Here is a 12,614-nt window from a genome sequence, read left to right as displayed (position 1 = left end):
TTGGCTGAGTTGGATCTTCATTGCTGTGCGCAGGCTTTCTCTAGTCGTGGCGACCGGGGGCTACTCTTCATTGCAGTGCGTGGGCTTCTCATTGCGGTGGCTTCTCTTGTTGTGCAGCACGAGCTCCAGGGGTGCGGGCTTCAGTAGTTGTGGCTCGCGGGCTCTAGAGTGCAGGCTCAGTAGTTGTGGTGCATGGGCTTAGCTGCTCCGCGGCATGTGGGATCTTCCCGGACCAGGGCTTGAACCCGTGTCCCCTGCATTCGCAGGCGTATTCTTAACCACTGCGCCACCAGAGAAGCCCCCTGCCCAATTTTTAATCAGGTTGTTTGTTCTTCTGATATTGAGTTGTATAAACTGTTTACATATTTGGGGTATTAACCCCTTATTGTTTATATCACTTGCGAATATTTTCTCTCATTCAGTATGTTGTCTTCTCATTTTGTGGATGCTTTCCTTTGCTGTGCAAAAGCTTTTAATTGGGTCCCATTTGCTTATTATGCTTTTTTTCTTTTCCCTTAGGAGATATACCCAAAAAAATACTGCTATGATTTATGTCAGAGTTTTCTGCCTATATTTTCTTCTAGGTGTTTGTTGGTTTCCATTCTTAAACTTAGGACTTTAATCCATTTTGAGTTTATTTTTGTATATGGTATGAGAAAATGTTCTGTCACTCTTTTACAAGTAGCTGTCCAGTTTTCCCAGCACCAATTTTCATTGAAGAGACTGTCTTTTGTCCATTGTATATTCCTGTCTCTCTTGCTATAGATTAACTGATCATAAGTACATGGGTCACGCCCTAACATTCTTGACCATTAATTCCCTCTCATACAGAGGGTGACTAAAGTCTGCAACACACTACATGAAACAGGATTCCTGGGGCCCATACCTGCGTTAATCCAAGCAAGGCCTTCTCAAGATGAAGACAAGTCAGAAAAGGGCAGCCAACTCTAGCACCATCACATATAAGAGGCATAAACTTATTCCTACTGCTCCTCTTCCTAAAGCCTAATAACATCAATTAACTTGACATAGTACTTTAGACTTTTTGAAGCATTTACACAATGATTTTCAATCTACAAACACTTCTGCACATGTGCCCAGCAGAAGGAACTTGCCAAGATAGCAATTCTATCACTTCCACATCTAAAATCTTCCTCTCAAAAGAGTCAAATATTCTCAAAATAAGATAAAGACTAATTCTGGGATAACTGTGAACATTTCTTACTAGACAAAGAATAACCACATGCCATTTAAAAAACTAAAACCCAATTAGTAGGTTAATATCCTAACTACAAAATATAGAAGGATCATACGGATAAGAATGCTGTTGACAAAGGATTCATCTCTAAAATATATAAACAGCTTATGCAGCTCAATATTAAAAAAACAAACAACCCTGTCAAAAAATGGGCAGAGGGCTTCCCTGGTGGCACAGTAGTTAAGAATCTGCCTGCCAATACAGGCGACATGGGTTTCAGACCTGGTCCGGGAAGATCCCACATGCCGCGTGGAGCAACTAAGCCCATGCACCACAACTACTGAGCCTGCACTCTAGAGCCCTCAAGCCACAACTACTGAAGCCCGAGTGCCTTGCTTGAGCCTGTGCTCCACAACAAGAGAAGCCACCACAATGAGAAGCCCGCACACCACAATGAAGAGTAGCCCCTGCTCGCCGCAACTAGAGAAAGCCGGAGCACAGCAACGAAGACCCAATGCAGCCAAAAATAAAAATAAATAAAATAAATTTATATTAAAAAAAAGGGCAGAAGACCTAAATAGCCATTTCTCCAAAGAAGACATACAGATGGCCAACAAATACATGAAAAGCTGCTCAACATCACTAATTATTAGAGAAATGCAAATCAAAACTACAATGAGGTATCACCTCACACCAGTTAGAATGGGCATCATCAGAAAGTCTACAAAAAACAAATGCTGGAGAGGGTGTGGAGAAAAGGGAACCCTCTTGCACTGTTGGTGGGAATGTAAATTGATACAGCCACTATGGAGAACTGTATGGAGGTTCCTTAAAAAACTAAAAATAGAATTACCATATGACCCAGCAATCCCACCACTGGCCATATACCCAGAGAAAACCATAATAATTCAAAAAGACACATGCACCCCAATGTTCATTGCAGCACTATTTACAAGAGCCAGCTCATGGAAGCAACCTAAATGCCCATCGATGGACGAATGGATAAAGAAGATGTGGTACATATATACAATGGAATATTACTCAGCCATAAAAAGGAACAAAATTGGGTAATTTGTAGAGACGTGGATGGATCTAGAGACTGTCATACAGAGTAAAGTAAGTCAGAAAGAGAAAAACAAATATGGTATATTAATGCATATATGTGGAACCTAGAAAAATGGTACAGGTGAACTGGTTTGCAAGGCAGAAATAGAGACACAGATGTACAGAACAATCGTATGGACACCAAGGGGGGAAAGTGGGGTGAGGTGGCGGGGGGGATGTGCTGAGATGAGTTGGGAGATTGGGATTGACATGTATACACCAATATGTGTAAAGTAGAGAACTAATAAGAACCTGCTGTATAAAAAATAAAATAAAATTCAAAAAAAAAAAAAGAATGCTGTTAACCTGAGATGTACACTTGGCCAAACCCAAGGAATTCTGCAAGCATTTTAAAGCATTTTCTAAAGGGCTGTAATGCCACTGGGAAAATAAAATAGTAATATGAGGAGGAATGAATAAAAAATCCAGTCAGAAAAAAACTCCCACATTTTTCCTTTGTTTGTTTCCATGTGTCTCAAACTGAGTTTCATATGCTGCTTTTATGATTTCAGGAGTTTGAATATGTAAACTCAAGTTTATAATATTATAGCTATTTTCTCAACCCTGGTAACTACTATTCCACCCCACCCCCAAAATTAGGCTTCTCCAAGTGCTTCTTCCTCTCATCTGGCAGCAAATTGCAGCCCAAGCCTCATCTTGTCTGCTTCATTGTGATCCACCAAGCCTACCTGTGAAGTCAGCAGTATACCTCTGACCATTACTTTGGGAGTTGGTGAGAAAGATAAAAGCAGCTCCGGCAACAGGAGTTAGCCTGGCACTATCACTTAGGCTTTGGGGTCTTGCTGAAAATAATTCCACAGGAGATTTTCCTGTGAAAATCCTATTTACTTAAGCCTTTCCCCAAATCACCCTTGTAAATCCTTTCTAACACCCTCTTACTGAGTGGCTTCATGGTTCCCTGTGGTGGAGGTTGACTCTAGCTGCAAGGAGCAATGTTATCTATTATAGGTGAGTGAGTCCTTGAAAGTCAAAATATGGGAAATAAGAGTTCATGTCTAAAATTAAAAACCTCGAACTCTGCACACATTATCACTCTGCCTATCACCATCCTTCCCAAACCAAACCCTCTCAAAATATCCACTTTCTTGAATTGTTTTTGGTACTCTCCTGGTTCTCCTCTGACCTCCCTGCTCCCCCTGCAGCAGATCTTCCTGCATCATAAATGCAGGTGTTCTCCAAGGTTCTGTTCTTAAACCCTCTGTCAATATCAATGGTTCTTACCCATTTTTGGCTCACAATATTCCCTCCGAAAATGTAATGAAATCTATGGACTGCTCCCCTACACCACCCTCCCACATCATGCTCAGAAAATATACATCTAATGATATTTTTGCAATTTAGGGAAGGTTTATGGAACCCGAGAGTGACTTCTCTACCCTCTCTCCATGGTAAAAGAATAATTTTAATAATCCCTTATACATATGTGAATCCTAAACCACTAACTTCAATCTTTACCCCCTCTCAAACTTCAACTGATTGAAAGCACAAAACTAAACATTTTCTCTTCAAATTTTTTTTTTTTTTTTTTGCGGTACATGGGCCTCTCACTGCTGTGGCCTCTCCCGTTGCAGAGCACGGGCTCCGGACGCGCACGCTCAGCGGCCATGGCTCACGGGCCCAGCTGCTCCACGGCATGTGGGATCTTCCCGGACCGGGGCACGAACCCGTGTCCCCCGCATCGGCAGGCGGACTCTCAACCACTGCGCCACCAGGGAAGCCCCTCTTCAAATGTTTTTTTGTTTCAAACGTTTTTGTGGCAAGCTTCTCTTATTTTGCTTTTCTATATGGCTCTGTACGTAACCTGAGTTTGTAACACTAAACCAGGAAAATATACCTACCCATCCTGGTTCCCAAACCCACATTTCAATTAAGGTTATACTACCTCTCCTTCTTTAAATAATTTAGTAAAAATATGAGTGTTGTAATGTTGTTAATGATTAAAACATAGGCTGGGGAATTCCCTGGCAGTTCAGTGGTTAAGACTCCGAGCTTCCAATGCAGGGGGCATGGGTTCGATCCCCCGGGGAACTAAGATCCTGCTGTGTGGTGTGGCAAAAAAAAAAAAAAAGCAAAAAAACATAGGCTAGGGCTTCCCTGGTGGTGCAGTGGTTGAGAGTCCGCCTGCCGATGCAGGGGACACGGGTTCGTGTCCTGGTCCTGGAAGATCCCACATGCTGCGGAGTGGCTGGGCCCGTGAGCCACGGCCGCTGAGCCTGCGTGTCCGGAGCCTGTGCTCCGCAACGGGAGAGGCCACAACAGTGAGAGGCCCGCGTACCGCAAAAAAAAAAAAAACATAGGCTAGCAATCTTATTCCTGTGCTTATTAGGCCCAGGGAATTCAGAGAGGTTGAATGGACTGTCCCTAGTTTGAGTGTTAGCCCATAGCACAGGGAAATTCCCACCCCACCAATCAAGCTACAGAATAATTTACAAAACCTCTACTGCTTTTTTCACAGAGGATGACCCACTGCCTCAGCAAATGTTTCTATACTATAGCCCCAAGTCAGTTAACTTGGAAATGGTCTAACTTTTTAGCACCTGTGTACACTTAGTTAAACGCTCATGAATACCAACAGCAGCCAAGAGAAAAAGCACTTCTAACCCGTAGATACATATTAAAAGACTATTTTAGAATATAAATAGTTGTGGTATACCTTTCCTACTGAATACATTTAAGTCATTTCACTGATGGTAAAATTTCAATACATCAAAACTTAATTGACTATTGAGAATCCAACATGAACTCCTCCCTCCCCAAACTCTTCAGATATTATCCAAAGATAGTGCTAACTATTTAAGTAATTTTCCTTTTAAACTGAGGGAAGTCCCAGGGAGTGCCAAGAGCATTGGAAAAGGCTTTGGATTCATTATCACCACTACTATTTTTGAACAAGTAAGATATTGCTAACTTGAAATATTTCCCAAGATGTATACAGCTACCTTCTCGGCGCTTGCATTTCACAGATGGGAAAACAAAGGCACAGATAAGAGAATCATTTGCCAAATATTACAAAGTTCAGACAAGAACACTGTTCCTGGTTCCCAATTTTGGTTCTGAAAGCTAAGCAAAGAAAAACACTAATTATAAAAAGAAAAGAAAGCAAGACTCCACTTAAACACTTTAAGTCATGAGGAAACAGGAAGACAGAAAGAGGCACGTATCAAGAGTAGGTTAAATTACTACTCAACATTATTCTCACCTTCAAAAGAGGGTCAATAAATTCAAGAAGCAGGAGACTACGATGATTAATTCAGTTTAAAATTCAGCAACATTTGCTGGGGCAAAACACTATGATGGTTTGTATCGGTATGGGGTGTGAAATGAATCCCTCTAAATGGAAGACTCTTCCTAATCCAAGTGACAATGATGACAGTTCTCTTAAACCAAGAGTAGTGACCTGAGAGACTAGGAAAAGGAAGTTTTGTAGGAGCTTTCCACCACTATTTAGTTTTGAAAGGCTTCTTTATAACAAGCAACCTTCAACAAAAGAGGAAATGAAAGCTTGGCCTCAACCACCATGATATTATATGGTTCCTTAAAACTCATGTTTAAACCTTTGCCTATGTCCTTTATAAATAAATACTTCTCCTAGTACTTAAGACTTCCTTGATCTAGAGCCATCTTCTCTTTCAATTAATGCAAGATGTGTTTCTGTCCAGGGTAAATTCACCCAGCCATTATGACATTTCTTGTCTATTCACCCAGGGTGAGGTGAAAACAGAGAGCAGCTGGACCTACATCTGATCTTTTCTCACATGTTAATCAGAATCACTTCCCAGGGCTTCCCTGGTGGTGCACTGGTTAAGAATCCGCCTGCCAATGCAGGAGACACGGGTTCAAGCCCTGGTCCAGGAAGATCCCACAGGCCGCAGAGCAACTAATCCCGTGAGCCCCAACTACTGAGCCTGTGTGCCACAACTACTGAAGCCTGCGTGCCTACAGCCCGTGCTCTGCAACAAGAGAAGCCACCGCAATGAGAAGCCTGCGCACCACAATGAAAGAGTAGCCCCGGCTCGCCGCAACTAAAGAAAGCCTGCGCACAGCAACAAAGACCCAAAGCAGCCAAAAATAAATAAATAAATAAATTTATTAAAAAAAAAAAAAATCACTTACCACCTGCAGGCCCCGTCTTTTCTCACTTGCCATTCCTCTGACATCATGCTATTTGTGCTCTTCTGTTCCAATCATATCCACAATATCCAATCATGGATTGACATTTTATCCATGCCTTTAATTGTTCTGGTTCAATTAAATTTACTGATAAAATTTCCCCTTCATTCACTTATAACTATCTTCTAAGTCATTCTATGTAAAAATATTCTCCTACTCATGTCATATTCAATTTTTCTTGCTACTGAATCCTTTTCAGAAGGCTACTTTGCAAAGACCAAACATTTATTGGATTGGCCAAAACGTTTGTTCGTGTCTTTCATAAAATCTAATGGAAAAACCCAAATGAACGTTTTGGCCAACCCAATACATCCTGAAATATACCACCGAACATACTTCCCTGCCCTTTCTTATAGGAAATACATCTTTAAATTCTATCCCCTAAAAAGAGAGTGTTTGTCTTATTCCTATCTTTAGTCAAGTACGAGTTTAAATACTTCTACATATGCCCTTAGCCTAGCAGACAACACCTAGGTTTTCACTATCCTGTATCCTGAATGATGCCCAGACCATCATTGTTTCCTCTGAGGCCTCTGACTTAAAAGACAACATAAAAACGGGGGGAAAAAAATCAAGAAGCAGTGGCATATCCATATGGCAAGAGGCCTAAAGAAATAGACTCCTCTGAAGATTTACCAGAAAAGAAATGTGGAAGTGGGAAAAGGAATAGAAAAGAGAAGAAGTCATGAACAGATAGGAGGGAATGGAAAGGAGAATAAGGCAATCTCCTCCCCCGAAGAACTAATGGGGAAAACCAGCAGTGAGAGATTCTAGGGCATGTGGAGCCATACATCCAGAACTAGGAGAAAGTTCACATCCACCCAGAAACTTACCGTGTTGCATTTTGTGCCACACACCACTTGCCTATGATTCAGCCACTGAGATGCAAACACTTTATTAAGGGTCCCCAGGTGAAACTCTCTCTCCTTCAGGAGGCTGGGAAGTTGCTGTGCTGCATAACCATGCAATACTCGAGAGTAGTTGGTTTCATTCTGTAGCCTGACTTCTCGGTTCTTCAGGTAGTACACTAAGGATCTCTTCACTGGGGGGAGTCTTTTCCTTTTGTGAAGTGAGTGATCCCAGCCAAACTGTGGAAAGCAAAATTAGAAATCACTGCTTTGGCTACCTTTGTCAGAATAAGGGATCCTACTGTATTGGAGAAATCACTAAGAACTCATCCTGCAGGATTTACATACAACAGAAATACAAATACAATGGAACAGGAAAGTCAATCTAGAAGTCCAGTTTAACTCTTCCAACATTGAAAAGATGCTGCTCATAGTGATACCTATGGAAAACAAGGGCTGAAAAAAGAAAGGAATGTAAGCAGAAAAAAGTACGAAAGGTTTACTAAGGCCTTTTATAAGTGAAGGATTCAGGTACCTTAAAGCTATCCTTGATAGAGAAGGGAGTGAAGGGCCGAGAGATTAACATACAGACCTGGGCTGCATCTCTAATGGGCCCCCTTCTCCCTCTCAGCCTGTACTCCCGGTGAAGCATGGACGGTGCAACCCAAGGAGCCCAACTGGGGTCCCAGGTCTTTCAGGGATAGGGATCAGTGGCCGCCTTCCTGTCACCAGGTCCACGCTCCAAGCAATTACAGAATTCCAAAAATCAAACACCAACGGGGTGGGAGGCACGGGAAATCTGAGTCTGAAGAGACCCAGAGAGCAGGACAGGAGTGATACCTGGAACCTGCTGTTTCATCTAGGGGTCCAAGTGCCAAAAGGCCCAGCTCAGAGTTTGGGTATCCAAAGGGAGGCTCATTCCTATATGAGAGACGCAATCATCTCCCCTTCCCCGGGCCACAGGAAGGCGGACTTCACTGTCTCTCCCGGTATTTTACGGGAGGTTTTGTTCCCGATTCTCCTCGACTTCGGTTTCCCTTCCTCAGAGACCAAGTTTGTTTCCTCCTCAAGCCCCGTTCCCGGCTGCAGGCCTCCCCGGAATATGTCTCGTTTTCACGTTCCCCTTTAGTTCTTCACCCCTGCGGCCTATCTGCTTTCCAGTGAACTCCTGCGGGCCCAGCCCGGATCCTATTGACCAGGGCTCCGCTCTTCACCCGCCCCCCGTCCCCCCAAGACCTTGGACCTCGTTCCGGTTCCCTGATTTGCGAACCCTATCCTCTGGGTGCCTCGGCCTTATCACCCGGGGCCCGGCCTCTAAGCCCTCACCTGTGGGCCCTGAGCGTCGCTCCCAGCTCCCGGCGAAGCGGGCGCTTTCCGCTTCCTGCTAACTGCTTTCCGGGCCATAGTGGACAGCGCCGCCGCGGCCCCGCAGCCACATGGGGCGGGGGAAGCGAGCGGGAGCAAGACGGCAGGTCATATACTGGGCCCCGGGGCCGCGCACCGTAGTGCGCCCGGTCCGGAAAATGGCCCGGACCCCGGGCGGCAGTAGAAAAACAGGGAGGCAGGCAGAAGGGAAGAAGGGAGGGAGGGAGGACCGGGGCCGGGAAAGGGAAGGGGAAGGGGAAGGGGAGACAGGAACCCGAAGCTTTCCAAAGACCAAACCTGGAAAGGACGGCGAGCGGTTGGAACCAAAACACCCTCTCCCTTTCGCCCGCACTTCGTCATCCCCGCGCAGCCGCACTTCGTAGCGCGTCGCCACGGAGATGCAGTGCGGACAGAAGGATTGGGTTTAGGGGTCGCTGTAGAGTTCGCGGCAGTTGCTCAGCAGCCGCCAGCCCTTTTTCAACGGTGGTTTGACTGCCGCTGGAGGTGGGCGACCTGGGGGCAAAGGAATCTGGGTTCTGGCCCCCGACCTCGGAGCCCCACCCGCCCTCCGCAGGCACCCGGAAGTGAGGGCGATTACCCTCGCTCGGGGAAGGAATCCCTCCCAACACGCCTTTACCCCGCATTCACCGCTGGTTATCTCCCTTTGAGCGCTGCACGTTTCCCCAAACCTTGGCCCTGGCGCCAAGGGCTGGACACTATGAGAGGATGCATTAACTTCCTTCTCCCAACCCGCAAGGTGGTGTCCGACTCGAAATCCACGCTGGGCACAGTCAGCCCAGGTCCCCCCAACACCAGACCCAGGGCCTCAGGCCACCCTCTCCCCACTCCTGGGGAGCTCTCAGGCTTCATTTTCCACTCAGTCTTCTCCCTCCTTTGGCCTCCTCCCGCCCCCTCCCCCCGCCTGACCCTCTGTGTTGCCCTAATCGCAGCAGCCTCTCAGTCACCTCTTCTTACCTGCTGCGTGGGACTTTGCCTCCCTTTAGAGTCCCGTGACCTGCCGGCCACACAGTCTTTTGTGCTCTATGAAATAGGCCTCCCTCCATAATTTATGTTTCTTACATCTTCCATGCAGTCCTAGGGTGAGGACTAGAACAGGGGACTACTGCCTGCCTCTTCCTTGGGGCCCAGGTTATGTCTCCATAGGGCATTTTGGGTGAAATTCTGAACCACAAAGAGAGGAGCCTTTAACTTGTCAGTCCAGTTAGGGCTGTCATTGGTCACCAGACAAGGGGGCTTCTTCAGGATCACCCTTGCCTCCATTTTCAGAAGATTCTGTATGGATTTGTGTGCCAGCTCCCACCTTTCCTCAGGCAAAGAAATCCTTTGAGGAAGCAGGAAGCTCTTCCTTGGGGCTGACGGCCCTCAGGCTGTAGTGCCTAGTTACCCGCTGATCCCTTCAGGCTTCAGGCCTCATACCTCCAGGGAGCTCTGTTGGCTCATCTGAAGTTCTGCCTACGAGGGGATTTGGATTTGTTTTCCAAGCGGAACCAAAGACCAGATTGAGATAGTGTCCTCCGCCATCCCAAGTCAGCATGGCCACTAACCCCTAATGCCACCTTGGGAAAGGCAGCCCCGTCTTACTTGGTCAGACCTATCCCTTCAGAGACATACATGCAGTGAGTGGTCAGTAGTGGGTCAGCTTCCTTTTTTGAGCCTGTTGTTCCAATTCTGTCTTGCCTCACAATGCCCTGGATGACTGAGGACAAGAATCTGGAATTCCTTTGAGAATCTCTAGGTTTTTGTTGGGCTGCCCTTGAATCTTGGTCTCCTCTGCCAGTGTCACAGGCTGTAACTTCATCCTCGAGGTTGGTGCACTTCCTTTTGACATCCCAGGAACTATCCCCGAATGCACCTTCCAGCAGAGCTCACCATTTCTGTGGAAATAAAATAGAATGAAGATTTATTTGAAAGTTTAAAAGTTTACAATTGTTTTTAAAAGACTGATAATATGAACTATTGGTGAGGAGGTAGAATGACTAGAACTCATATATTGCTAGAGGGTGTGTAAATTGGTACAAACAATTTGAAGAAATCTGTGGCAGTACCTACCAAAGCTAAACACGTGTACCTTGTGATGGAGCAGTTCTACTTATGGTTGTAAACCCAACAGAAATGAGTGTTTATGTCCACCAAAAGGCATTTACAAGAATATTCATAGCAACTTTATTCATAATAGCCCTAAACTGGAAATAGTTCAAATGTCAATCAATGGTAAAAAAGATAAATTGGGGTTCCCATGACCTCTTCAGGTGCGATAATTTGCCGTAATTGGTCATTGAACTCAGGGAAATAAATACTATTACTGGTTTATTATCAAGAACTTTAAAAAGGATACAAATAAACAACCAGATGAAGAGGTACATAGGGTGAGGTCTGGAAGGGTCCTGAGCATGGGAACCTCTGTCCCCATGGAGTTTGGGGTGTGCTACTGTCATGGCACGTGGATATGTCCACCAACTTGGAAGTTCTCCAAACCCTATAGTTTAGGGTTTATATGGAGGTTCCATTATATAGGCATGATTGATTAGATCATTAGCCATTTATTAACTCAATTCCCTGTCCCTCTCCCCTTCCCGGTGGTTGAGAGGGTGGGGCTGAAAGTTCCAATGCTCTAATCACAAGGTTGGTTCACATGGCAAATAGCCCCCATCCTAAAGTTACCTAGGGGCCCATCTTGAGTCACCCCATTAACATAAACTCAAGTATGGTTGAAAGGGACTTATTATGAATAATAAGAGCTGCTCCTCTAACCATTATCATTTGGGAAAAGAGTTTTAGGAGCTCTTGTGTCATGATCAAATGTATATATTTCTTATATCACAATATCACAGTAATAGAAGTCAGAATAGTCATTATTCTTGGTGGTTACTAGCTGGGAAGAGAACCCAAGGAGGCTTCTGGTGTGCTGGAAAATTCTATATCTTGACCTTGGTGGTGATTATACTAGTGTATAAATATGTAAAATTTCATCAAGCTGTACATTTAAGATTTGTGCAGTTTATGTATGTATACCTCAATATAAAGAAATAAACATTCTATGGGAATTCCCTGGTGGTTCAGTGGTTAGGGCTCCATGCTTCCACTGTAGGGGACACAGGTTCGATCCCTAGTCGGGAAACTAAGATCCTGCATGCCGCATGGAACGGCCAAAAAAAAAAAAAAAGAAAGAAAGAAACAAACAAACATTCTAGGGGCTTCCCTGGTGGTGCAGTGGTTAAGAATCCGCCTGCCAGTGCAAGGGACACAGGTTTGATCCCTGGTCTGGGAAGATCCCACATGCCGTGGAGCAATTAAGCCTGTGTGCCACAACTACTGAGCCTGTGCTCTAGAGCCTGTGAACCACAGCTACTGAAGTCCGCACACCTAGAGCCGGTGCTCCGCAACAAGAGACGCCCCCTGCAATTAGAAGCCTGCTCACCGCAACTAGAGAAAGCCCGCTCGCATCAATGAAGACCCAACGCAGCCAAAAATAAAATAAATTTTAAAAATAATTAATTAAAAAAGTTAAACATTCTAAGTTCTCTCACCTGGGCTCCTCCTCTGTACTTTATAAGAGACAATCAGGCTAGGAAGGGGAAAAAATTTTAAACCATACTGTAGGCTGAAATGAACCTGAGAGGACGTTGAATTCATCACTTTGCCCTCAGCTCTACAAACAAAACAAAAATACTCTCCAGACATATGAAAATCTGGAAATCACCTTTATCTCTCCCAATTCTTTTTTTTTAAAATTTTATTTATTTATTTATTTATTTATGGCTCTTTTGGGTCTTCATTGCTGTGCACGGGCTTTCTCTAGTTGAGGCGAGTGGAGGCTACTTTTCATCGTGGTGTGCAGGCTTCTCATTGCGGTGGCTTCTCTTGTTGAGGAGCACAGGCTCTAGTCA

The 12,614-nt window shown here is 44.8% G+C and overlaps 1 protein-coding gene across 1 annotated transcript in view; it reads right to left on the bottom strand.

Annotated features, from left to right (window-relative positions):
• DCAF12 (DDB1 and CUL4 associated factor 12) overlaps positions 1-9,038 on the bottom strand; it is a 41,503-nt gene extending 32,465 nt beyond the window's left edge. The window contains exons 1-2 of the mRNA XM_081236208.1: positions 8,668-9,038; positions 7,327-7,581 (exon numbers count right to left, since the gene is read on the bottom strand). Coding sequence (XP_081092334.1) covers positions 7,327-7,581; positions 8,668-8,745 — 333 coding nt within the window. The 5' untranslated portion in view covers positions 8,746-9,038. The remainder of the gene's footprint in view (positions 1-7,326; positions 7,582-8,667) is intronic.
• Between the last annotated feature and the right edge of the window lie 3,576 nt (positions 9,039-12,614).

The sequence above is a fragment of the Mesoplodon bidens genome (genome assembly GCF_964165515.1).
Source record: "Mesoplodon bidens genome assembly, chromosome: 6".
In the NCBI taxonomy this organism is placed as follows: domain Eukaryota; kingdom Metazoa; phylum Chordata; class Mammalia; order Artiodactyla; family Ziphiidae; genus Mesoplodon; species Mesoplodon bidens.
The sequence above is the reverse complement of the archived record's forward strand: the minus strand, read 5'-3'. Positions and strand labels throughout refer to the sequence as shown.